The 25,751-nt window shown below is 45.0% G+C and overlaps 1 protein-coding gene across 3 annotated transcripts in view; it reads left to right on the top strand.

Moving 5' to 3' along the window:
* The window catches only part of CHEK2 (checkpoint kinase 2), a 39,952-nt gene extending 18,853 nt beyond the window's left edge, over window positions 1-21,099 (top strand). For 2 of the 3 annotated variants that reach the window (XM_032883290.1, XM_032883292.1), the window contains 10 exons: window positions 3,218-3,326; window positions 5,711-5,764; window positions 9,192-9,253; window positions 11,005-11,104; window positions 12,765-12,851; window positions 13,611-13,774; window positions 13,975-14,090; window positions 15,132-15,217; window positions 20,036-20,116; window positions 20,938-21,099. In XM_032883290.1, the coding sequence (XP_032739181.1) occupies window positions 3,218-3,326; window positions 5,711-5,764; window positions 9,192-9,253; window positions 11,005-11,104; window positions 12,765-12,851; window positions 13,611-13,774; window positions 13,975-14,090; window positions 15,132-15,217; window positions 20,036-20,116; window positions 20,938-21,027 (949 nt within the window). In that variant the 3' untranslated portion in view covers window positions 21,028-21,099. Of the gene's footprint in view, window positions 1-3,217; window positions 3,327-5,710; window positions 5,765-9,191; window positions 9,254-11,004; window positions 11,105-12,764; window positions 12,852-13,610; window positions 13,775-13,974; window positions 14,091-15,131; window positions 15,218-20,035; window positions 20,117-20,272 lie in introns of all 3 variants that reach the window. The other variant, XM_032883291.1, reaches the window with a different exon arrangement.
* Window positions 21,100-25,751: the final 4,652 nt, after the last annotated feature.

Genomic DNA, 25,751 nt, shown 5'->3' with positions numbered 1-25,751 from the left:
TTTAGTTTGTAGATGTTAAATTCAGTACCTCATTATGTTTTTGTATTTGCATTGGCGCATGGAAATTTACAGTGAAATTTGTGCCCATCCTTAAGAAATATATGTGACTTTTTTTTTTTTTTCCTAAGGGAAAATCCTCTTTTAGCAGGTGGCAGAATCTTAACTCACATTAGTCAGAGAAGAAAAGAACTTTACTGACTCTTGTAACAGGGGCACAACTGATTTCAGGTATGACTGGATCAGGCGGCCTTTAGGGCTTTGTTTCTCTCTTTGAGTTCTGATTATCTGTGTGGCTTTACCTGTGGCTGGATGTAAGGGCTCCTAAGAGTGTTGCTGGGGCTCTGGTGCCTTCTCTTGATTTAGCTACTACTGGTCGCCTATAGATTTGCTTTCTCTATGTGACAGGAAAGATGGCTTCCTGGAGCCCCATTCATATTTTCTTCCTTCTAGAAGCCACCACAGGCAAAACTGTTTCTCTCCCAATATCCGCATTTGAGTCTAGGGAGAACCTTGACTAGTTCAATTTTGGTTACAGGTCCATCCCAGTGTACTGTTAGAGATCACCCACCTGAGATGCATAGACTCAGGAAAGACTTCCCAGGCAAAAGGTGACTTGATCAGAGGGGCACCTGGAAAATGTTTTGGGCAGATCTTAAAAAATAATAGTTATATGGACCGTTATCTCACACTATCTGCAAAAATGAAAAGGAAAAAATTAGTGGCTCCTGGGTGGCTCAGTGGGTTAAGTGTCTGCTTTCGGTTTAGGTTATGATCCTGGAGTCCCAGGAATGAACCCCGCATCAGGCTCCCTGCTCAGCAGGGAGTCTGCTTTTTCCTCGGACCCTTCCCTCTCCCATACTCTCTCTCTTACTCTCAAATAAATAAATAAAATATTAAAAAAAAAAAAAGGAAAAATGTAAATGTAAGAGATAAAACTATTAAACTATAAGAGGAAAACAGGGATAACTCTTCATGATCTTAGATTTGGTGTTGATTTCTTAAATATGGTACCAGAAGCACAAGCAACACAAGGGAAAAAAAATGGATAAATTAGACTTCATCAAATGTAAAAACTTCAGTGCATCCAGATGCTGTAAAGGGAGTGAAACAAGCCATGGAGAGAAAAACACTCGCAAGTCAGTATGTCTGATAAGGATCTAGTATTCAGAATAAAGAACAGCGAAAGGAAGAACTATCCAGTTTACAAATGGGCAAAGGATTTAAATAGACTTCTTGAAAGAAGGTATACAAATGACCCACCACCACTTGACAAGATACTCAGCATCCTCGTCATCAGGGAAATGCAAATGAGAACCGCAGATACTAGTTTGCAGCCAGTAGGATGGTCGTAGTAGAGAAATGGAAGTAACAAGTGTTTGTTAGGATGCAGAGAAATTGGAAACTCCATGTACTACTGACGGGAATGTAAAATGGTGTAGCCTCTGTGGGAAATAGTTGATTGGTTTATCAAAAAGTTAAGCATAGAATTACCATGTGATCCAGCAATTCCCCCTTGTATAGGTATATAACCCTACCCCCACCCCAGGTGTTCAAAAAATAACTTAGGCATGGGTATTCAGTTCCGCTCTATTCACAATAGCCAAATGGTGGAAACAACCCAAATGTCCATCAACAAATGAATAGATCAACAAACCGTGATATATCCACACAATGGAATATTCTGTATATTTTTAAATTATTTTTTAAAAGATTTTATTTACTTATTTATTTGTTGGAGAGAGCACAAGCAGGGGAGCAGCAGGCAGAGGGAGAAGCAGGCTCCCTGCTCTGTAAGGAGCCCGATGTGGGATTTGATCCCAGGACAATGGGATCATGAACTGAGCTGATGAAGGCAGACACTTAACTGAATGAGCCACCCAGGTGTCCCACAATGGAATATTACTTACCTATAAAAAGGAGTGAACTACTGATGCGTCCTATAGCATGGCTGAACCTTGAGAACATGCTAAGTGAAAGAAGCCAGATACAAAAGGCCATGTCAAATGATTTCATTGAGATGGGATGTTCAGAATAGGCAAATCCATTGAGACAAAGTAGATCCGTGGTTGCCAGTGGCTGGTTGCAGCATAGAATGGGGTGGGGCTTCCATTTGGGCTGATGAAAAAATTCTGCGGCTAGACAGGGATGATGGTTGCATGACATATAAGATGTACTTACACTTAATGCCACTGAATTGCACATTTTAAAATGATTACAGGGGCGCCTGGGTGGCTCAGTGGGTTAAGCCTCTGCCTTTGGCTTGGGTCATGGTCTCAGGGTCCTGGGATGGAACCCCGCATCAGGCTCAGCGGGGATCCTGTTTCTCCATTTCTGCCTGCCTGCCTCTCTGCCTACTTGTGATCACTCTGTGTCAAATAAATAAATAGAATCTTAAAAAAAAAAAATGATTACAGTGGTAGATTTTGTTAGTATATATACAATACACAATTAAAAAATGTCTTGGCAAAACCCATCATCCCATTCCAGAATCACAGCAGTTACAGTCTACTTTGGGCATGTAATGAGGGATTGATATTTAAGTGGCCGTTACCTACCTTCACTTGACCCAAGCTTTGGAGAACAGAGCCCACCAGGTTATCTGTATTTTAGGTGGTATCCTGGGTATCATTCCTCCTCCATTACAATATCCCAATTAATTGCAAATCTTTGAGAGTTTGCTACGAGCAGGTTAGTTGCATAAATACTTCTGTCTTTTAGGCATTGTGATTTTATGTAGGGTGAAATTCCTGGCATTGACTGCTTATATAGTTCGTTTGACTAAGAAAGACCATATTGGTCAAAGTAATTCATTTGCAGATGCTGTTTACTGTAACTTGTGTCAGTCTAACTCATTTTTGTCTAGGACTTTGTTTGACTTGATGTTTCTCTGACTCTAGTAGGATAAGTAATTTCTCTCTTTATTTGTTCTTAGTGTATTTCTGAGAATTTCACACTCTGGGGTGCCAGTAAGACTTAAGTCTGTATCTCTCAGCTCAAAAAGTGGAATTTGGAGCTGACTCAGTGCTGTTGGATGGTCCACATTCACTTATGCCCTTGACATTTTAACCTTGGTGAGGTTTTACTGTGTTGTCTGAAAATAGGGACAGTGGAAGGGTTGTGTGTGGATGGTGTTTAACTTGTTGAGGCCAGCTCAGGAGTGATGGGTCTCCTGATTAAAATCATTCTGATAATCGATCATTTTGTGTTTCTCATGCAGTGGTGCCTGTGGTGAGGTGAAGCTAGCTTTTGAGAGGAAAACGTGTAAGAAAGTAGCCATAAAAATCATCAGCAAAAGGAAGTTCGCTATTGACTCTGAGAGAGAGGCTGTAAGTACCTGTTTGTGGATGCTCAGCTGTTTTTAACACTTAATGTCCCCCAAATAATTTTAGAGTGGTGATGTTCAATGTCAGGAAGAAGTCACTGTTCACATATGTGAATTTGTATTAAACAACACTGAAGAATTTTGAGTATTGGGGCTCCTGGGTGGCTCAGTCAGTGAAGCATCGGATTCTTGATTTTGGCTTAGGTCATGGTCTCAGGGTTGTGAGGTCAAGCCCTCTGTTGCATCTGCACTGTGGGTAGAGCCTGCTTAAGATTCTCTCTCTGTCCTTTTGTCCTGGCCCCATTAAAAAAAGTATATATAGAACTAACCTGGAAATGTACTTAATCAATAGCTTGGTTCCAAAAATACTTCGTTGTACATAATAAAATACCTAGCAGGAAGTGTTGTTACAAGTTGCTACAAGTTTTTACAGTACATGAAAGGGAATTACGGGGTTGGGGGGTGGGAAACCCAACCATATCCCCGCCACTTTATCCCCGCCACTTTAACTCTACAGCTGTTCCCAGTATTCTTTTTCCTTATAGTCCTTTTTCATAAAATTTGCATTTTTAGATGGTTGAAATCATATTGTGTACATAATTTTGTATTCTAGTTTTCCACATAAATGTTAATGCATAAACTTTCCCTTAGTAGATGCCTTGTTTTTTTTTTTTTTTTTTTAAGATTTATATTTATTTATTTGACACAGAATGAGAGAGAGGGAGAGAGAAAGCACACAGGCAGAGGGAGCTGTAGGAGAGGGAGAAGCAGGCAGGCTTCCTACTGAGCAGAGAGCCCGAGAGATGGGCTCGATCCCAGGACCGTGGGATCATGACCTGAGCTGAAGGCAGCCGCTTAATTGACTGAACCACCCATGCGCCCCTAATAGATGCTTTGTGATGATTGAGTCTCTCTTTCCTGAACGTTATTATAATTTATTCACCCATTGTTCTGTTTAATCATTTGGAATAATTTCTAGTTCTTTACCCTTCCCAATAACGAAACAGTGAATATCTTAGCATCTGCAGATTTTTAAAAATCTTAATTAACTTATTTAATAGTCTCTGTATAGTAGCCATGCATTTTATCACATTTTCCCTAATACACGTTTACTGCATTGGTGAAATGGTGAAATGTATTGGTCTTTCAACACATGACCCTACAAAGTAATGTAAAGTGAGGTCTCTAATCATGTTTTCTTTTGTGGCCAGCTGTTTCTGGCCATTATACTTTTAACATTCTTTCAAGATCGATCCCCCATCCTCCACCCGTGCCCCAAGGACAATGCTATTCTCATATGGCAAGAGCAATTTCCTTTCTGTGTTCACTTTGTGGTAGATCCTTTTCCCGTGTGATTCTGGGTTTGTTTTCCATTTTGAGGGGGAAGAAAACACCTACCAGATTCTTAATGACTTGGAGCAAACTTATACTTCTTAATTTCATCTTTCAAATCAGCTTGGGCTCTTTAAGACCTCTCCATCATCAGAGTATGCCCTGACTTGGTAATGAGTTTAACAGCTTACAGGAAGAGGCAGGCCTTTAAAATTAAACATCTGGGTTTCTTAGCTGAAGTCCATTTTACATAAATATGTAATTCTATATCCTCTTTGCTTGGGAGGGTGTAGCCCCTGAGGCTGAGTGAGTTGGTTCATCCTTTTGGAATGGGAGCGGAGAGCAACTCCAGTCCCCTGGTGCTTCCTCTCCTTGCTGCCTCAGTAAATACGTCAGCCTGCAGCAAATTGGAATCTGTGTCTGCTCCATTATTAGAAATTTGGCTTGACGTTTTCCTTTCACAATTTAATTGAATACCTCTTGTCTGTGGTTTATTTATTGTATCATTTTTATGAGTATAAACAATTCCACAGCCAGAGAGACAGAGCTTACAACCAGTATTACATTGTATGTTAACTAACTGGAATTCCAATAAAAATTAAAAAAAAAAAAAAAGAGAGAGAGAGAGAGAGAGAGAGACAGAGCTCACCAGGTAAGTGTGAGAACTGTGGAAACACACTTGTTTCTGGCTTGTGAGAACTGGAGCTAGTGGCTTCCTTTCTCTGTGCCTCAGTTACTCCATCTGTGAAATCAGGATAATTATAGGACCCAGTTTACTTGGGGAGTATGAGACTTCTATAAGATGATTCTTTCAAAAAAAGAGATTGACATTGGGCCTGGTCATTTACTGACTGCTATTTGCCAAGCACTTTGCAGACTGTTTTTTTAGGTGAGCGATTTAATTCTCTGACCTCTAAGCCTTGAATTGTCTGTATGAGTAGGGCTGGGTGTGTGGAATTCAGGCATCTTTTACCCAAATAACTTGTAACTAAGTATTTTTTAAATATTGACTATTACTATTATTAACAAACTTTGATTTTTTTTAATTGATCAAAGGATCCAGCTCTCAATGTTGAAACAGAAATAGAAATTTTGAAAAAACTAAATCATGTAAGTATTGCTATAGAATATGACCCATACTTAAATCCACTTCTCTTAAAATATGGGAGGAGTACAAAGTATTTCAGTTTAATAAAGCTAGTATGAACTTGGGTTCCTTAATTGTGTGTGTCTGTGTTGTGTGTGTACATGTGTGGGTACACGTTCATGGGGGGTATGTATTTAGCTGGAAAGAGCTTTATCCTGAAATTTTGAGAGGACAATACTGTTTAAAGATTTCATGATTAAAATTGTGATACTTCCACTGAGTGAGTTTTGACCAACACCTACATTTCCTAAGTATTTCATCTTACAGGGATTTGATCAACTGATTATGTTTGAGAAGACGATGTTAATTTGGTAAATTTAGTTTAATTATACCTGAAATTTCAGTACCTCTGAATTATACCTTGAAGGTGCTGATTCCATTTATCTCAGTGGGTATAAATAGTTCCTATCTTTTGTGTAGTGATGAGCTTGTCTCACTGGAAAGAGAGTCTTTTAAGAAGTGAGAAGGGAACTTTAGACTGATCCATCTTCCTTTTTATTGTTTTTTTTTTCTGTTTCTTCATTAATTCATGAGCCCCCATGAAGTTATGAGCTAGGTTGGCACTGGAATTGAAACTTGCAATTATACCTCCAGTCTGTCCAGCTAAGGATGATCTTACTTTGATTCTTTTTTTTTTTTTTTTTTTTTTAATGGGGCTAGGGGCAGAGGGGAGAGGGTAAGAGATAATTTAAGCAGGCTCCATGCCCAGAGAGGAGCCTGATGCTGGCATATGATCCACAACCCTAAGATCATGACCTGAGCCAAAATCAAGAGTTGGATGCTTAACCAACTGAGCCACCCAGATGCCTGAATCTTAACTCTGGTTCTTAACCTCTAAGCAACGAAAAGATTTCTTCTTTCTCCACCTCCTCAAATGCCTCAAACAGTAAATAGAAGTTAAGAACAGAATCACCGCCATCAAACAATAGTTGAATAGGTGGGTCTTGAAAGCCAGAGAATCTGAGTAGCCAGCATCCTGGCTTTGCTTTCTTCTAATTCCCTTGCAACTTTCTCCTCTTCCCCTGAATTAGCCCTTTTTTCCCCAAAGGACCTGGAATCTCTTGTTCGAGAGAGGAGTCCTCTAATCTTCTGGGGTGGGGTTGCTTCAAACATACGCATAAGATAAACACTTCAAATCCTCAGGGAATTTTTCCTGATGTCAGAAGATACCCAAACATAACATTTACACAAATCCAGTGTCCACTGCAGTCCAGAGGAATTTAGAACCCTCGAGAAAGATCTCTGGAGATAATTTCTTGGCAATTTACAAGGGCATGTGGAAAGCTCTTGGAAATTGAATATAGGCTCATGAGTGCATTTGGGGGATAATGTGTAGAGCCTGATAGCCCAGCAGAGCCTAGCACTTGGAGACAGGCATTGATCCCATCAGTCGTCAGACACTTACTGTGCCAGCCTGTCTTCTAAGACCCGGGCGGCGCTGAGCACAGATGGATTTGGCTGTCCCTCCTCTCCTGTGGTTTCAGCCTAGTGGGGGAGATAGACCTCGGTTCCCAGTCCCATCTTTCTTACCTCCTGGCTCTCAGGTGGTCATTTCACTTTTCAGAGCCTCTGTTTGCTCATCTGTGCAGTGGAGACAGTAAGGATACAAACCATAAAGGTCAGTTGGGAATTCAGTGAGATGTGCTCGCCAAGCTTTCTGTGTGGAGAACACGCTTGGGGAATGATAGCAATCTGTCACTCCCTAAACTGCTCCGTGTCTGATCTAAGTGGAGGGTTTAGGGTAGTAGCTCTGGTTCAGGAGAGACGCCTTCCACTACAGTGCTGCAGCCCATGAAAGACCCTAGAGGTGGTGGCGCCTACAGGCTTGGACTGCCAGGGACCTCCTCGTGCTCTACCAGCTCCCAGACCCATCTGTTCCCAGGTGGGCCCTGGCCCTGCCGGGTAAAGCCAGGCAGAACCAAGCAGCTCTCATTTGTTCTCTGATCTCCTGGTTCTTTTCCACGTGTGTCTTCTGCTTCTATATTTCGTCAAGATGATCACATGCATAGACTCTAGAGAGTCAAATCTTGCTCAAAGGTTTATACACAGATTGTAGCTCTGCAGCCCCCTAATCCTCCCCTACAAACATTTTAAAACTCTTTCATCTGGTTTTTTTTTAAACCAGTGTATCCATATTTCTACATGATAGACATAAAGTGCTGTGTCTTGATGTATCAATTTGAGATAGCCTGTTGCCTTCCTGTTACGATATATGAGAATTTCAGTTTTCCTTTCCTCTCTGTTCCTCTTAATATAACACTATAATACATATCTGGTGTCTTCATTATTAGTTAATGAAGTTAACTAACCAGTTAACAACTGGTCATGCAGAGCAAGGATATGCTATGATCACAGGTAAGGAGTGGTGGAGCTGGTGGGCTCTCAGCCTGACTCCCATGGCTGTGTATGCCATGACCAAAATGGAGCCGGCAGGGGCGCCTGGGTGGCTCAGTTGGTTAAGAATCTGCTTTTGGCTCAGGTCATGATCCCAGAGTCCTGAGATGGAGTTCTTGCATCGGGCTCCCTGCTCCTCGGGGAACCTGCTTCTTTCTCTGCCTGTTGTTCCCCCTGCCTGTGCTCGCTTGCTCTCTCTCTCTCTCTCTCTCTCTGTCAACTAAATAAATAAAATCTTCAAACAAAATGGGGCTGGCAGAGTCTACCCTCAGTGGGTAGTGTTTTGTTTGTATTAATCTGGGCAGCATATGAATGTCTCCTGTGTGCCAGCTGCTCTCTGAGTGTTGGTCCTAGAAAGATAAATAAGACTTGGTGGGGGGGGAGACTCAACCCATGAAGTGCCTGATGGAAGGAGACCCATGGTGGGTATTAGTTTCCTTTTTCTGCCCTCCTGGAGCTCATAGTCTGGTGGGGAGATAGACATTGAAGATGGGTATCAGGCATGCAGATGAGAACCAATGCAGGGAACTGTGGGTGCATTCCAAGGGTGACACTGACCTAGGGTCCTGAGGCTGGATACCCAGAGGGCTGGATCACCAGGCAGGAGGGTGGTGAGCTGAATGTGACTTTGGGAATCTAGGGCAAACAGGGTGTTTCATGGTCTAGAGAGGAGGAAGTACGCCAGTGTTCGGTTCTTTGGGTTCCTTAGGTGTCCTTCAGTACCTGGGTTCTGGGACAGTCAGCAGGGATGCTGGGAAGACACTGGCCTGCCTTCCTTGGTGCCATCCTTGTGTGTGAAACATGACCTGTCCCTCCCCAGGTTGGTGGGATGGAGGATTTATTGCACATTCTCACTGAAGAGCCAGCTCAGTGCTGTTCTGCCTTTTCTGTAGTACGGACTTCAGTGTCTTGAGGCAGGGGACCAAATGCCGAGTCCTGCTCCTGTGGTTTCCCTCTTGGGAGCTTCTCACAACTTTTCCTCTGTTTCTCTCTTAGCCTTGTATCATCCAAATTAAAGACTTTTTTGATGCCGAAGATTATTACATTGTCTTGGAATTGTAAGTAATAAACTTTTCTATTTGTTTCTATTTCATTGCTTATAAACCACCAAAGAATTGAAGGCTGGCGTGCGTTTTTCCCATCCTGGGAACCCTCGTCGTATGTATGTGGTGGTGGGGCTCACAATGGGTGCTTGTGGGGTAAGTGTTGATTCTAAAATCCCTCCAGTGTGTTTCCAGAGGCACGTGGCTTAGAGGTTCCAGGCCCTGAATCGGAGGCCTGAGTTTGGATCCTACTCTGCAGGTGACTGCCCGTGAATGAGTTTACTTCATGTCTCTGAGTCTTTAACTTGTGTCAAGAAGGTGGGAATGATGATACCCTATGCACAGAGTCATAAAGATGGAATCCCATGAGGGATGGAAAGTGCCCAGCAGAGCCCCTGGCACACATAGTTGCTCAGACACACCTGCCCGGGTAGATTCTTATGCTCGGGATCGCAGTCCTGGGCGGCATGGTGACACCTGATTTTTTTGTTGCTTGTTTACTTGGTGGTCTGTTTCAGTAACCACAAAGTCCTGTCTTCTGTGGTGTGACCAAAACAATTTATGGTCCTGTCCCTGGAAGAGGCTTGTCTTAAGGCTCATTTCTGCTTAAATACATGGTGTTTCTGGGAGCGGCTCTTGTGGCAGCCGGGCGAGGCTTTGCTCCTGAGTGGCACACAGTGGCTAAGCAGGTTGACCACTAAGATTTTAGAATAAACAGCCTCAGTCATAGCACGAGGAGAAGACTGGGTGACCCTTGGGATGCTTAACGGAATATCTGTTGCTGTCTGACCGGACCTACTTAAAACAGTTTAATAATGGGGTGCCTGGGTGGCTCAGATGGTTAAACTTCTGCCTTCAGCTCAGGTCATGATCCCAGGGTCATGGGGTCCAGCCCTGCATTGGGCTCCCTGCTTGGTGCCAAGCCTGTTTTCCCTCTCCCACTCCCCCTGCTTGTGTTCCTGCTTTCGCTGTTTCTCTTTGTCAAATAAATAAGTCTTTAAGAAACAAAACCAGTTTAATATATTTAATATAACAGTTACCGAGACTGATGAAGCACTTAGTCTGAGCCAGTTCCTGCTCTGAGCACTTCATGTGAATTGACTCCTTTACCCTTCCTGACGGTCATCCAGGTGACTCACAAGTTACTACAGGGTTCCTATGTTTAGCCCCCCTTTACGGAGAAGGAAACTGAAGTTCAGAGGGATTGAATAACCCCACCAAGCAGCCACATTGTGCCAACTGCCTTACCTATATTAATTATCTCTTAATTTTTACAACAGCCATCAAGTTAAAGGTTGGCGGGGGGTGGTTATCTCTGTTTTTTTTTTTTTAAGAGGCAGAAACAAGCTCAGAGAGGTGATATAACTTGCCCAAAGTCCCACAGCTGGGAAGTGAGGGAACTGGGGTTCAGTCCCCGCTGGCCTGATTGCTCCAGCCACAGAATCCCTGGGGCCTGTGATAAAAATGCAAACTCGTGGGCTCCACCTCAGGCCCAGTGAGTCAGATTCTTAAAACCTCCCAAGTGTGTCCAGTGCCGTCTGCCCACTCCTTCCGTCTTTCCTCATTCCTTCCTTTCCAGCGGGGACCTCTTTACTGTAGAGAGGAGACTTAACGAGCTCACTACTTTTCTTCCAAACGGGAGTCCTTGAGAGTGAATAACAAAGGCAGCTCTTTGCTTGTCTGAAAGAATCTTGTTGGTGTTACTGTGTTCATCCAAGGGAGTTTGCCTCCAGGAGCGAACCCCCTGCTTTGCCTGTGTCTTCCAGGATGGAAGGAGGAGAGCTCTTCGACAGGGTGGTGGGAAATAAGCGCCTGAAAGAAGCTACGTGCAAACTCTATTTTTACCAGATGCTCCTGGCTGTCCAGGTAAGCGAAGCCCTTGGATCTTTTGATGCCCTGCTCGTGGGTGAATTACTCCCGAAATCAGGCAGAAAGCAAGGGATGGTGTGTAAAACCCGGGGTACAGAGTGCCTGTGCTTGTGTTGTTCTATTCTTGGCAACCCCCCCCTTTTTTAAAAAGATTTTATTTATTTATTTGACAGAGGCACAGCAAGAGAGGGAACACAAGCAGTGGGGATGGGAGAGGGAGAAGCAGGTTTCCTACTGAGCAGGGGCGCTATGCGGGGCTCCATCCCAGGACCCCGGGATCATGACCCAAGCCGAAGGCAAATGCTTAACAACTGAGCCACCCACGCGCCCCATCCCATGCCTTTGACTCAGATGGGAAAGGTCTTGCTGGGAAGCTTAAGTGACAGTAACAAGGAGAGTTAGAGAAATAAACAGGGCCCCACGTGTCTTCTCTTTAACTTGGAGCACTGTCTGGAGGGGCACTGATCTCTCCTTGGGCCTGAACCTTGTAGAAACCCTCTTAACCTGCTGGGAGCTTGAGGGGTGGCAGGCAGGTGGGAGAGTAAGGGTGGGAAGGTGGGGTGGTTGTGACAGATGGATACCCCCCCACTCCAGTACCAGGTGGCCACCTTAGGTGCCTGTGAGCCGTAGCAGCAGGTGGGTGGGCATATGCCTGGCCTGCTCTAGTCCATGGGGATGTTGGGTGAAGGAGTAGCTGGTGGCATCCTGTCTGCTTCTGAACATCACGTTTTCAAACCAAATTCAGCTGTGGCGATTGCCTGGCAAGACTTCTTCCCTTGAAGACCTACTGCACGCAGGAAACCCTAGTGTTTGGAAGCAGTTCTTCTATGGAGTGGGGGTTGAGGGAGATTTTCCTTCGGCTGGTTCACCTGGGTTTGCCCTCCCTGGGGGTTTTGATAGGTCTTTCTCTTGTTGTGGGTGTTTTGGAGGAGTTTTTGTTCCAGGCCTGTGGGTGTGTGTGTGGGGGGCATTCAGATGAATTGAAGCCCGTTAGCCCCTAACCTGTGCTTTACTCTCTTAATAATTGATTCTCTCCCTTCTGTTGTACCAAGATTATTAAGATGTGTTGAGTGCAGATCTGTGGGTGGGGGAGTTTTTTCCCTACAGAAATGACTTGGTTTATAAAAATGGTGACCACAGAGACATCATCAACGTTCTATTTGAGACATAGAGATTTTGAAGATGAACTCAGTCTTTGTGTTGAGGAATATGTGAACTCTGGGTATTTAAACAGATAATTTATAGTTAGGTGCTTTACAGAGGCCTTTAAAAACTATCCTCAGGAAAAGAATAACCAAATACATTATTATTATAATTTTTTAAAACTTTTTTTTGAAAGATTTTATTTATTTATTTGACTGACAGATCACAAGTAGGCAGAAAGGCAGGCAGAGAGAGGGGGGAAAGCAGGCTCCCTGCTGAGCAGAGAGCCTGATGCGGGGCTCGATCCCAGGACCCTGAGATCATGACCTGAGCCAAAGGCAGAGGCTTAACCCACTGAGCCACCCAGGCGGCCCTGGGGGAATATGGTTTTGAATAGCCTGGCTTATGGTTTCACCCAGCTGTAAGGGGTGTGTGTGTGTGTCTGTATCTGTGTCTGTCTTTACTCACTTACCTACTCCATAAATCCAAGGGTCATGCCTCCCTTTCTGTGTAGTACCTTCACGAAAATGGTATTATACATCGGGACTTAAAGCCAGAGAATGTTCTGCTCTCATCTCAAAAAGAGGACTGTCTTATAAAGGTAAGAAATTTATGTTCTGTTTGTGGCCACTCCAGTAGGTTTCTGTCCCTAAACTTATAAAATTCATCAAGTAAAAAGTGGGAGCATGAAAAGGTAGAGAATTTGACCTTTCCAGTATTAGCGGTTTTTTAGTGATCAGATAGTATTGCTCCGATCCAGATTTTATATTATTTTATTTTTTATTTTTTTAAAAAGATTTTATTTATTTATTTGAGAGAGAATGAGTGAGAGAGAGCATGAGAGAGGAGAAGGTCAGAGGGTCAGAGGGAGAAGCAGACTCCCCAAGGAGCTGGGAGCCCGATGCGGGACTCAATTCTGGAAGTCCGGGATAATGACCTGAGCCGAAGGCAGTCACTCAACTAACTGAGCCACCCAGGAACCCCCTTTTTTTTTTTTTTTTTTTTTTAAGATTTTATTTATTTATTTGACAGACAGAGATCACAAGTAGGCAGAGAGACAGGCAGAGAGAGAAGGGGAAGCAGGCTCCCCGCTGAGCAGGGAGCCCGATTTGGGGCTCGATCCCAGGACCCTGAGATCATCACCTGAGCCGAAGGCAGCGGCTTAACCCACTGAGCCACCCAGGCGCCCCAAGCAAAATGAAATTTAACTTGCAGTGTTAAAGATACCAGATTAACAGGCATGAGCCATATAGGATGGGAACTGATCTCGCCTGCATTGCCTTTAGGACTGGCAAGACTATGTTAGTCTTTTTATCTTATGACACCATTAAAAATGATTCCCCTTTGTCCTTAATTTTAGATTACTGATTTTGGGCAGTCTAAGATCTTGGGGGAGACCTCTCTCATGAGAACATTATGTGGTACTCCTACTTACCTGGCTCCTGAGGTTCTTAATTCCTTTGGGACTGCTGGATATAACCGGGCTGTGGATTGCTGGAGTTTAGGAGTGATTCTTTTTATTTGGTAAGAAAAGTTTTATTGCTTCAGAGTCTGGTTGGAGGTAATTAGGTGAAGTCAGAAATGTGTCCAGATCGAGAGCTTGTGTTTAAATTGGGTGACCTTTTTTTTTGACCATTTATTTAAAGAAAAATCTAATCTGATGTCTAAATGCCACCGAGGATATAATTTGATTTCTTTTCCTTTCTCTCTCTGCCAATATTAAGCCTTAGTGGGTATCCACCTTTCTCTGAGCATAAGACTCAAGTGTCTTTGAAGGATCAGATCACCAGTGGAAAATTCAATTTCATTCCTGAAGTCTGGGCAGAGGTCTCAGAAAAGGGTATGAATATGAAAGGGTTAAGAATTTGTGGTTTGCCGAGATGTGTGTGTGCTGTGGTTGAAATTTCTCTTCATATTCTGTTAGGTTCCTCTTGTTAATTCTTATTTTCTGTTGTTTGTTTTGCACCTTTTGAGGGGCAAAGGAAGTTGAGAACAGAGCCTCCAGACGAGGCTGACTGAGGCTCATATTTTGTTTGGGTCTGCTACCCCTAGCTGTGTGACCTTAGGCAAGTTACTTAATGTCTCTGAGTTACCCTTTCCTTTATATGTAAAGCGGGTACAGTAGACCCCTCCCTTAAAGGGTTTTTGTGAGGGTAGGTGTAACCTAAGCAAGTGCCTGGCACCTAGTAAGTGTACAAAATAATAACTAACTTTTCAGTTACAAAGTCTCCTTGGAGTGAGCAAGTAAGAGCTAAAGTAATTTCTTTGTGTTTTAGAATTTAAAAGTGTAACTTTATACTTCTCAAAAGGAAAAGTAGAAAAGGAAAACTAAATGTCAGGCTATGTAACATAGACGATTCTGTTAATCTTAGAATGTTGAAGGAATAATATTGTTGCAATATAAAAGCCAGCCTCCACTTGTTGCTCGCTGTCAAGCTTTGTTTCTGCCAAGCCTATAGTTCCAAGGAGCCTGTTGCTGGCTGAGAAACTCTCACTGTCATTCCATGGGTCTTGGGAGAGTTGGCTGAACATCCTAAGCACCCTAGAACTAGGTAGAAGTTCAGATTTAATTAGTTTGAACTTGAGTCCAGCAATGAATGGGGGGAACAAGGAGAGTTGAAGAGGTGGTGATGTGTGAACAAGGAGAGATGGGGGGCGTTGTGGTCATTCCTGGTGTTCTCCGAGAGCTCTGAATACAGAGTGAGAAGGACTGGGGCGTGGGGGTGGGGGGCCCTGGACACCACACCTGCTGACTTGCAGTGACATCAGCCCCTCCCTCTCTTTGGCTGTTGGCCTGTGATTCTGGCATACTTTAGTTTTGCTGATTTAATGTATCTTCCCTTTCCACTAAGATTTGATATTTGGTTATCTACTGCTTTAGCTCTGGACCTTGTCAAGAAGTTGTTGATAGTGGATCCAAAGGTGCGTTTTACGACAGAAGAAGCTTTAAGACACCCATGGCTTCAGGTAGGTATGGGACAGCATTTGCTAGCATGAACTATGTGGGGACCTGAAGGATAAAGGATGAAGTTGGAAACATGTTTGCTTTGAGACTGTTTAATGCACCTTCCATGTCTAGGGTATGTTTCTGTGTGTATATGGGTCATGAGCATAGGCATGTCTTTGGGTATAAACTTTTCAACTTAACTTGTGGCTTCTGGAAGGCCAGGACAGCTCACTGACCTTTTTTTTTTTTTTTTTAAGATTTTATTTATTTATTTGACAGAGATTACAAGTAGGTAGAGAGGCAGGCAGAGAGAGAGGAGGAAGCAGGCTCCCTGCTGAGCGGAGAGCCCGATGTGGGGCTCGATCGCAGGACTCTGAGATCATGACCTGAGCCAAAGGCAGAGGCTTTAACCCACTGAGCCACCCAGGCGCCCCTCACTGGCCTTTCATAGTCCCACTTGGGTTCCCCAAGTCTGCAGTTTGGCGGTGGCACCTTGAGAAATTCTAGCTCAGAACCTCCACTGCCACTCCCACCTGTGCCAGCCTCTTCCCTCAGACAGGTGGGATGGGCTTCCTCCCAGCTGTCCTCGTCCTTAAGTTAGGGGAGCAGGAGGACGAGGAGGAGGGCAGCTTCTCTGGCGGGAAGGGGTGCTCGCTCTTAAGCCTAAGTGGGCATACAGGGTCCCGCTTATTCCTGGTGAGTAAACAGGCCATGAGTGCAGACTGTCACTGCACCTTTCCAGTCTGTATTATCTCTGTGTCCCTGTTGTGGCTGTTACTGGATTATACTCTGACCTCATTCTAGCTGTCAGACTTAGAAGTCCTTTGTGGTTTTGGTGGACTGATCTTTGGTTTTAGAACTAGCTACAGCACAGGGCAGGTTTTCTGATGGATGTCAGGCCTTCTGTGAAGTGCCGTTCCACTCAGTACAGCCGTACCCCTTTTTGTTGATTTCCATTTGGTCTGTTTCCTGTGGGGATGGGGAACTTAACCAGCTAGCTTGAGCTCGGGGCTCAAGTACTCTGGGGATTACTGGTCCAGAAACTCTTCCGGGCCATCCATTCTCAGTACTGTGTTTGTGGGGCTCTGGGAAGACTGTCCCTATTCTTTCTCTCTTCCAGCTCTCCATACCTAACAGTTTTGCTCAGGCCAGCTCGGGTTGAGAATAACAAATCCTTGGAACTAAAAAAAAAAAGTAGATACATTTGTTTGGGCTATTGCCCTGGAAACAGCGGTCTCCCCCAAGAAGAAATCTGTCAGATGATTTAGCACTTAGTAGACCACACAGATTTGAAACAGCAGGACCCTGGAGAAAAGGAATTTGGAAACCAGGGTGCCTTTGCATGTGGGGATTTAATTTTGATGAAAAAGAAAAACATGCCTCTTGGCTCTTTTGATGTGCCCTAATAGGGAAACTTTTAGAGCCAGATGTGGAGGTGCAGGAGCTGTGCTGGTCTTGTTGTGGGGGGTAGGGGTGGGGTAGGATGTAGCTTGCCAGTTAGGCCAGGGAACTGAGTTTGTAGCTGCCCACAACTTAGGAACGTGCCTAACCTATTTTTCTTGTTCTGTTTGTCTCAAAAGAAAACTGTTAACTAACAACTGAGGAAAAGGTGAAGTTCAGTGCTCCCCAGGGGTCTCACTGGAAAACTGTTGTCCACATTCTGTTTTTGCTGCAGAAGGTAGAGGGAACACAGAGTGAGGACAGGAATGCAGACAATGCCAGCATTACTTATCTGCTAGTGATAGCTTAGGTTTTATTTTGGGAAATTTCAGTGCATTTGAAGAAGCCAAATGGCTTTGTGGGTCTGGCCTTGGACTGAGTGTTTGGAATGTGAATTCCAGTCTGTCTTGCTCTTAACTGTGTTCGGTTTGGGGAACATCCTTTATGTGATCCCATGACACCCTATAACATCCACTCTTTGACACTTCATACTCACTTTCTGAAATGGAGAATTCCTTCTTCATTTTACAATATAAATTTTTGAATAGATTGTAGACATCTCCAAGGAAGGTGTTTGCAGATGCACATTGTTACCTGTGGTATATAATGAGTGCCTTTTCCATATTATTGCTAATAATTGTTAATTTATTATTATTTTTAAAGATTTTATTTATTTGACAGAGAGAGAGAGAGAGGGAACACAAACAGGGGGAGTAGGAGTGGGAGAAGCAGGCTCCCCACCAAGCAGGGAGCCCAATGCAGGACTCGATCCCAGGACCCAGGGATCATGACCCAAACTGAAGGCAGACGCTTAATGCCTGAGCCACCCAGGTGCCCCAATTTTTTTTTTTTTAAAGATTTTATTTATTTATTTGACAGAGAGAAAGCACAAGTAGGCAGAGGGAGGGAGAGAGAGAGAGAAGCAGGCTCCCTGCTGAACAGAGAGCCTGATGCGGTGCTCAATCCGAGGACCCTGACCTGAGCCGAAGGCAGAGGCTTAACCCACTGAGCCACCCAGGTGCCCCCCCAATTATTTTTTTTTAAAAGGTTTTTTTTTATTTGAGAGAGAGAGCGAGCGCACTCGAGTAGGGGGAGGATCAGCCAGAGAGGAACAAGCAGACTCATGGAGTCTGATGCCGAGCTTGATCTCACGACCTTGAGATCATGACCTGAGCTGAAATCAAGAGTCAGACGCTTTACTGACTGAGCCACCCAGCTGCCCTGATGATTTGTGTTAAATGTAGGCCTAAATAGGCTTGTGGGCAGTTCTGGCTATACAATAGAGCTGCCGTCCAGTGTGTTGCTGTGTGGGTTTGTTCTTTGTGTTCATTCTTTCAAGGACAGTTAATGAGCTCATGTGTCAACACGTAGGTACTGGGGATGCAAAGAAGAGAAAGAGAAGTCCTTGCCTGGGGGACCTGACAGTCTGGGTGGGGGCCAACCCCGACCATAGTCATCACAGCACAGTGGGATACACGTGGCAGTAGGGGTAGGTGTAGAGCATGAGGGGGACCCTCAGAGTGAGATAGGGCCATGGTCCATTGGGTTTCAGGTACTCATGGGTTCACACAGTATGAAGAGATTCTAAAGGCTGAGTGGCCTGGGGATGACATGGGTGTATTTAGTTTGCTAGAGCTGCTATAACAAAATACTGCAGACAGGGTGGCTTAAACAACAGAAGTTTATTTCCTCACAGTTCTGGAGGCTAGAAGTCCCGATTTCAAGGTGTTGGCACACATTTGGCTTCTCCTGAGGCATCTCTCCTTGCCTTGCAGATGGCTGTCTTCTCCCTGTCCTCACATGGCCTTTTCTCTGTGCTCACATCCCTGGCGTCTCTTTCTCTTCTTGTGAGGAACACCAACCATACTAGATTGGAACCCCACCCTAATAGCCTCATTTTAACTTAATTGCCCCTTCAAAGGCCCTGTCTCCAGATGGTCACTGGGGGTTACCATTTCAACATTTGAATGTAGGGGGCAGAGGTGGACATAGTTTAGTCACCACGGGTGGACCTCATTTTTAGTCCCTCTAGATGGAGGCCCCTGTGCATTTTACAGTGCCTGGCACCTAAGCCTGCTCAGGAAGTATTTGTTCACTGAGTGAATGACAGTGGTGGGTGAGGGGGATGGGCAGAATGGCAAGGAGGGCATTCCTGGTGGGGGCTGTGAGCGGGAATAGGGGGAAAGAGGGGAAGGAATTTTGAGAGTGGCATGGAGTAGGAAGTTAAGATCCTATTGGAGATTGTGGAGCGGAATCCAGGTGAAGGTGGTGCTCTCAGAATGGGCAGTGGGGGCGCTACCCTGAGTGCCTCAGTAAACAGTGTCTTGGAAGCAGGTGATTCAGCCGCTAGATACAGAAAAGGTGAGTTAATTCTTGAGCACTGTAATTTTTCTGTACGTATCCAAGTGCTGAATGTTGGAGGCCTTCACTCGTATGTCCTCTGCCCCTATCTACCGAGGTGCTCTTGGCTTAGCTTAGCGGGAGGAACGGGAGGGGTTTGGATGGGAAGGTTCATGGGGCCTTGGAATCAGGCTGCTGTGGGTCTGTCTTGTGCCTGTGCTACTTCTGAGTGGCTGAGCTGGGCTTCTAGCTGGCCCCATCCTAGTCATGGATGTTTCACCTTTCTGAAGAATTCAGGATTCTTTTCAGGATTCCCAGACACAAATCCTTAAACCCTGCGGAAGTAACACTCATGGAGGTGGGAATTACCCTCCTAGACATCTGGGCAGGAGTTCTGTGTGTGCACATGCACCTTCTACTCCCCCTTCTTCCTCTAGCAGCACAAAACACCTGTAATGCTGTGGTCTATTCATCTGTCCTCCTTTCTCTTTAGCTCTGGAATATTATGGGCTTCAATATTGTGACTTGTGTAGTATTTGCTGGGAGAATTTTCTGGGGTGCTGGGTTGCTTTGTTAGGGAAGCCCCAGTAAATGGTCTTATTCCAGACACCTCCTGGAGAGGTTTGGGGAATTTTATAGGGTCTGCTGTCAGACCCTATAAAGGGTCAGGACTGAGCCAGTCCCAGCCTCTGACTTCCTGATTGCTGTTTCTCAGGATCTGGGATGCTGGTTCTGAAAGTCTTGTGACTGCTAACGTCTGTGGTTCTCCCTGACCCAATGAGAGCCCTGAGGCATGTGGATGTGATCTAGCCGGTGTCCACTGAGTCTGGACTCTGATTAGAATCCTCCGGGAAGGCAGAGCTGTGGAGTGCATGGCCCATTACCTTCTGAGCCTCAGCAAGAGCATGCCTTTTGGTGGACAGACTGGGCGTCCTTACCCACTTTCCTCTTTCCCGGGCCAACCTAGCCCTGTCTTTTTATGAGCTTTCTTTCCTTCAGACACAGTCTATTGAGGTTTTTTTTTTTTTTTCTTTTCTTTTCTTTTTATTTCTTCACAGGATGAGGACATGAAGAGAAAATTTCAGAATTTGCTTTTTGAAGAAAATAAGTCGATGTCTTTACCCCAAGCCCCAGCCCAGGTATTTCCAGATGATGGTTGTTAAATGTAGGCTCAGTTTTAAAGAAAGAGCTCATGAGCAAGGCTGATGAGCTCAGAAGGTCTCCTTAGTAGCAGTTGCTTAATATTTTTTTGGAATAATGTAGTAGATACTTTGTTTCCACTCCATCTGCCCTAGTGCCCTTAGAAGACTTAATAAGGACGAGTGAGTTGAATGCATTAAAGAAACACAGCCGGAGATTGTCACTCAAGAGGTCTCCTGCAAGGCAAATTGGAAGACTCTATTAGAAGTTCAAATTGAAACTTGTTGGAAATTTAAAATCTGGGCAAGTGGTTGATTATTGATTATAATTTTATTCCTCCAAGGTTCTTTGTTAGGATTAGTTAATATCTGCTCATTCGTATTCTGCCTTCTTTTGGTGAATTATACTCACCTTCCCACTGTCCCCTTGAAATTTTATAAATGGGGAAACAAAGACACAAAAAAGATGATCTTTCCACAAAAGAGCAAGATCTGGGGCTCCCAGCAAGAGGTATTGTAGTCCCTTTGAACTTCATAATTTCGCAGGAGATGCCAGAGAGGAGGGAAGGTGTTTATGCTGCGTCCTTTCAGTATACATTAAGCGGTCTGAAGCCACAAAGGAGAGAAATGTCCTTGAATAAACATGTCTGAGTCTGGGCACATTTGGTGGGGATTCAGATGTCAAGGGGGGGATGACTCCTAATTCTTGGCACTAGAAGCTTCATGTGAAATGCTCCAGGTTTACTGGCAGCACAGTGGAACACTTTGATAATCTTAGAGCCAGTGGTTTTCTTTGAACATTTCTTCCTTTTTACTTCCAGCCTTCCACAAGTCGAAAGCGGCTTCTTGAAGGGGAAGCAGAGGACGCTGACACCACAAAGCGTCTGGCTGTGTGTGCTGCCGTGTCGTGAACACTGGTTGGACATGAAAGGAACCTACCTTCTTGAACCCTGCTGCCATTTTCTTTAAATCTGTTTTTTGTTTGTTTTTTATTATAGTGTATTGTAATTGTGGGGAAGGTTGCTTTTTCATGATCATCAATACACAATCCCAAACCTAGTGGAACCTGGGCTTTGTGCTTTTTGCTTGATGACGGGCTCTTTGGTGGCATGCCTTTTTTGTGTATTTGCAGTTTTGTGCTTTTTGTCTGGCACTCTGCGTTGGCTGGAACCAGGTGGGTAGCCCTGGTCTCATCCTGGGCAAACTGCATTTGAAAGACCCTTTAGAAAAGCTGCAGGTTTGTGTGGAGTTTGTAGAGCCTGGCTGGTCACCAAAGTCCTAATGAGATGAGAGGTACCTTGGTACCGTATATCACAGACCAGTTTTAAATTCTCATCCTCACCTGCATAAAGATACAGGTCCATTGTCACTGAAACCGTCGGACCAAAAAAGTTGTCAAATACGAAATTTTTCTGTTTTTTTTTTTTAAAGATTTTATTTCTTTGACACAGAGAGAGAGAGATCACAAGTAGGCAGAGCAGCACAGAGAGAGCGAGGGGGAAGCAGGCTCCCTGCTGAGCAGAGAGCCTGATACGGGGCTCGATTCCAGGACCCTGGGATCATGACCTGAGCTGAAGGCAGAGGCTTAACCCACTGAGCCACCCAGGTGCCCCGAAATTTTCCTGGTTTTAAGAAGGCTTCATGGCACATCGACTCTGTTATTTGTAACAGCCAGTAGAGTACTATAACTAAGCACTGTAAATACTCTTACAGCAAATACAATAAAAGAGTTAAAAGAGAGAAGACAATAAGTGCCTCGTGTCAGTTCAGGTCACTTCTGTCCTGTCAAAGGAGTTATGGATGACTCTCAGGTTTCAAAGCTGTTTGGATTTTGGAAATGCAAATGAGGCATGTGGGCATTTCTTGTTGAGCCAACAGTGACCAGGGAGACCCTGTATAAAGCCCTTCCCTTGGCTGGTCTTGTCCAGTTCTCACAGTGATGCTGTGGTATAAGTCCTCTGACTGCCCTGCTGTTGTAGGTGAGGAGCCCAGGAGGAAGGAGTAAGTTGACTTGGTCAGTGTCACACAATAAGTGGCAGAGGTAGCACCCAACCCAGGTCTTTCTGACTCTTAATATTCCTCATCTTCTCAGGTTCATACACAGTCAGACTCAGGATTGCTGGCTCACATTGACAAAACTCACAAGAGACCGATATTTAAATCCTGAATGCGGTGTGTTCAATTATTATAAGAGGGTACAGCCAGCCCCACAATATGTGTAAGTTGGGACACCTTGGTGGCAAGGAACAGAAGCTCATTCGGATCACTTCATGAGAAAGGGGATTTGTTTCAGGGTTACAGATGTCTGGGCCTGGCATCCATCTGGAGCCCAGGCAGTTATAATGCTCAGTTCCTCTTGTCTCTTTCTGACCCACTGATTTTGCTTCTTTTTTTTATCTTTGGCTGGTTGATAGTGGACCACATTGTAGCTAACTGGTCTTGCCATGAGTTGAATGCCTTGGTTCTGATGCCACTGATGAGCCAACCAGGGCCTTGGGGCACACAGCTGTTGCCGTGGGCAGTTGGGTGGTGGTTGGCAATTTCCATTAGAAGGGTGTGCAAGCATTCTGAGGCTTGGCTGGCCTGGTGTGTGTGGTGGGGGGTTGTAGGGGCTAGATTAGGATTTAAGTGGTTTGCATATTTAAAAGAGTGAGGTGGAGATTGCCAAGTTAGATGGGTTTTTAGCTCATTTGAATACTTAATGTGAAGGCTGTGGTTTCTTAGGGCATTTTTCCCCTCTTGGGGCAGAGCCAGCCAGCCCTTCTCTGTTTCCAGAGCACTTTATGTTTGCTCCCTCTGATTATTCCGACCATAGCAGACAGACTAATGGCTCCCAAAGATGACCTCATCCTCATCCCCAGAATATGAATATGTTCCTTTACGTGGCAAAAGAGACTTTGCAGATATGATTGAGTTAAGGATCCTGAGATAGGAAAATTATCCTGTCTTTTCTGGGTGGGTCCCAGAATGTTTCTGGGGCGGGTGTGTCATCACAATGTTTTCCGAGAGGGACACACACAGAAGGAGTTAGAGTTAGAAGAGAATGGAGTGAGCTGCTTTGAAGAGGGAGGAAGGGGCCACAAGCCAAGGGATACAGGTGGCCATGAGAAGCTGAAAAAAGACAAGGAAATGGGTTCTCCCCACAGAATCTCTCCTGAAGGGGCCAGTCCTTTACACCTTGACTTTCACTAGTGGAAATGATTTCAGATTTCTGAACTATAAAATTATTTAAGAACAAATTTATGTTAAGCCACCCAGTTTGTGGTAATTCGTTATAGAGGCCATAGGAAACTAACATACTCATCAATAAGATGTCACTGCTTATTTGGAGCCACCCAGCATCCACTTCTTCCTGACCTCACTCCAGTTTTCTTTTGAGGCAATTCTTTTTCCTTATCCCATGAAGTTAAGGGGGGAAGGGGGAGATGGTAAAACTAAATGTCTGCCTGCCCTCTCAACTATGGAAGCTGAAGGGGGGGTACCAAGGGGTTCCTTCCCTGGTGGAGCTCTTCCCATTGGCCTCCTACCTGGAGGTGGGCCCAGGACTTTGAAACACGAGCAAATGGAGCTGGGATGGCAATATTGGTGGTAAAAACAATATTGTGCCAATCTGAGCTCTCTGCGCTTCCTGACTTTGGCTTTGAAATTGCCGAGCTTTTATGTCCTTACCTATAAAGTGGGTGCAGTAAGAATACCAGCCTCATATGGTGTTTGTGAGGATTGAATGGGGGAAGGTCATTTAAAGTGTCTGGCATGGGATAAGGGATCTATCAATGTTGGTTTCCATCCTTAAAGGTGGGAGGACCACAAAAGTAGCTGGAGGGAGCCATGGAAAATTCTTGAGCAGGGATGTAATATAATCTGTTCAGTTTCTGGGGGGCGTGGGCACACCCAAGATGGGCGGATAATTGAGATGCCTTTGACCTAACATTTGGGAAATGCCAGGACTGGGTGGATGGTGGGAGCAGAGGTGAGGGGGTACTTCCCAGTGCCTGAAGTAACTGCCACTCCTTCTGCAGAAACAGGCATGTTGTTCCATGGTTGACCTGCTGCATGCCTGGATAATGGTGCAGTGGGCACCTTTGATTTGTGCCTGTCCTCAGCTGATGCTTCTTGTAGATGACTGCATCGTTATTTTTCTGGGGAGTATCTCTCTCTCTCCTCCCACTCACCCTGGACCCCATCCCCTTCCTAGAGGTGCTCAGTATAGCCAGGTTTGGCCAATTTTGCTGTGATTGGCTCAAGTAGGGACTTAAATAATTGCAATGAAAGTCAGCCCTGAGACTGGCTGGAATTATTTGCAAACAGCTCCTTTTTTCCTGGTCAGGTATGAGCTGGGTGCCGCCTAGGATGATGGAGAGTGCTGCATGAGAAGTCATCAGAAAGGGAAGTGGAGGTGAAAAAGACCAAGCTATAGGTCACTGAGTGCCTGGATCCAGCTATGCCTGAAGTGAGCTACCGTTCTGAGAATTTTCAATTTGTACCTTTTTTTTAAACTCCAGGTTGAATTATTATTATTGTCACTAGTACCTGGAAAAGGTCAAATTAATAAATTCAAACAGTTACAAACTCCGAGAGACCCTTGGAGATTTTTTTTTTTTTTTTCTAGTAGGGAAAAACATTTGCTGCTGTTTTTCTGCCAACTTCAGGGTTTTTAGAGAGGTTTGGGGCAGAGAATGGAAAGCAAAGATGTGGGAAGTAACAGTCCTTCCAGCCCCAAGGTTGAGTGAACCCTCCCAGCTAATTATACCACAGAGTTTGGGAGCAGAGCCCCTTTCATTAAACTTTTAGGAGTCTTGGAAGGAAAGGGCCAGAATTATACAGCGGAGCCTGGAAAGCATGGTGCTCCCAGGCGTGCTCAAGGGACATGCATCTCTGAAGGCTCACCTCAACCCTGTGAAGTATTTCTGCCCCTCTGCCGTTTGCTGACTTAGAAATCAAGGCACTCTGCTTTGGTCAAGTGACCTGTTAAAGGTTTCCCAGTTTGCAAGAGGTGGAGGCCAGACTCAAACAGATTTCCCCTCTTTAGAGCCCTCGGTTTTAACCAGTACAGAAAACTTATTTGGTCTTGTCACTGATACTCAGTGAGCACTAGGAGCTGTGCTGACACCATCCGGCTTGTTTCCTTGAGTCCTCCCAACATCCCTTAGTTATCGGCCTTCCTGATTAAGGAGAGACAGGCTCCCAGAGACCTGACCTTAATCAAGCAAGGTTAGTGGAGATGTGGTACTCGAACTCAGGTTCTCCACTGAGTCTGGCTGTCCCAGGGACATGGGCATTCACTGTGCCACTCACTCCTGCGCACGTGCTTGCACACTTTCCTCACGGGGATCTCATCACATTAGCAGCGTTCTTCCCCCAGCACTTCTTGGGGGGTAATTATCTCCTGGCTTACACCTTCTCCGCAAGGCTGGAGTGACCTGTGAAGAATATGGGTCAACGCTGGTAAGGTGCCAGGGGCCTTCCCCGGGGGTCGTCCGCAGTGCGGCAGGCGGCGGCGCCAAGTCCAGAACGGCGAGCGCTCCAGTTAGGCCGGACGAGTGCGGAGGGGGTGGGCGCGACGCCGGGAACAGCGGCCGGCTCCGGAGGGCGCGAGGCGGGGCGCGCGGGGAAGGGGCGCGGTGAGTGCGCGCTT

The sequence above is a fragment of the Lontra canadensis genome, unplaced genomic scaffold, assembly GCF_010015895.1.
Source record: "Lontra canadensis isolate GAN:19392208 unplaced genomic scaffold, GSC_riverotter_1.0 scaffold87, whole genome shotgun sequence".
NCBI lineage: Eukaryota > Metazoa > Chordata > Mammalia > Carnivora > Mustelidae > Lontra > Lontra canadensis.
This window is presented reverse-complemented; position numbering and strand designations above follow the sequence as displayed.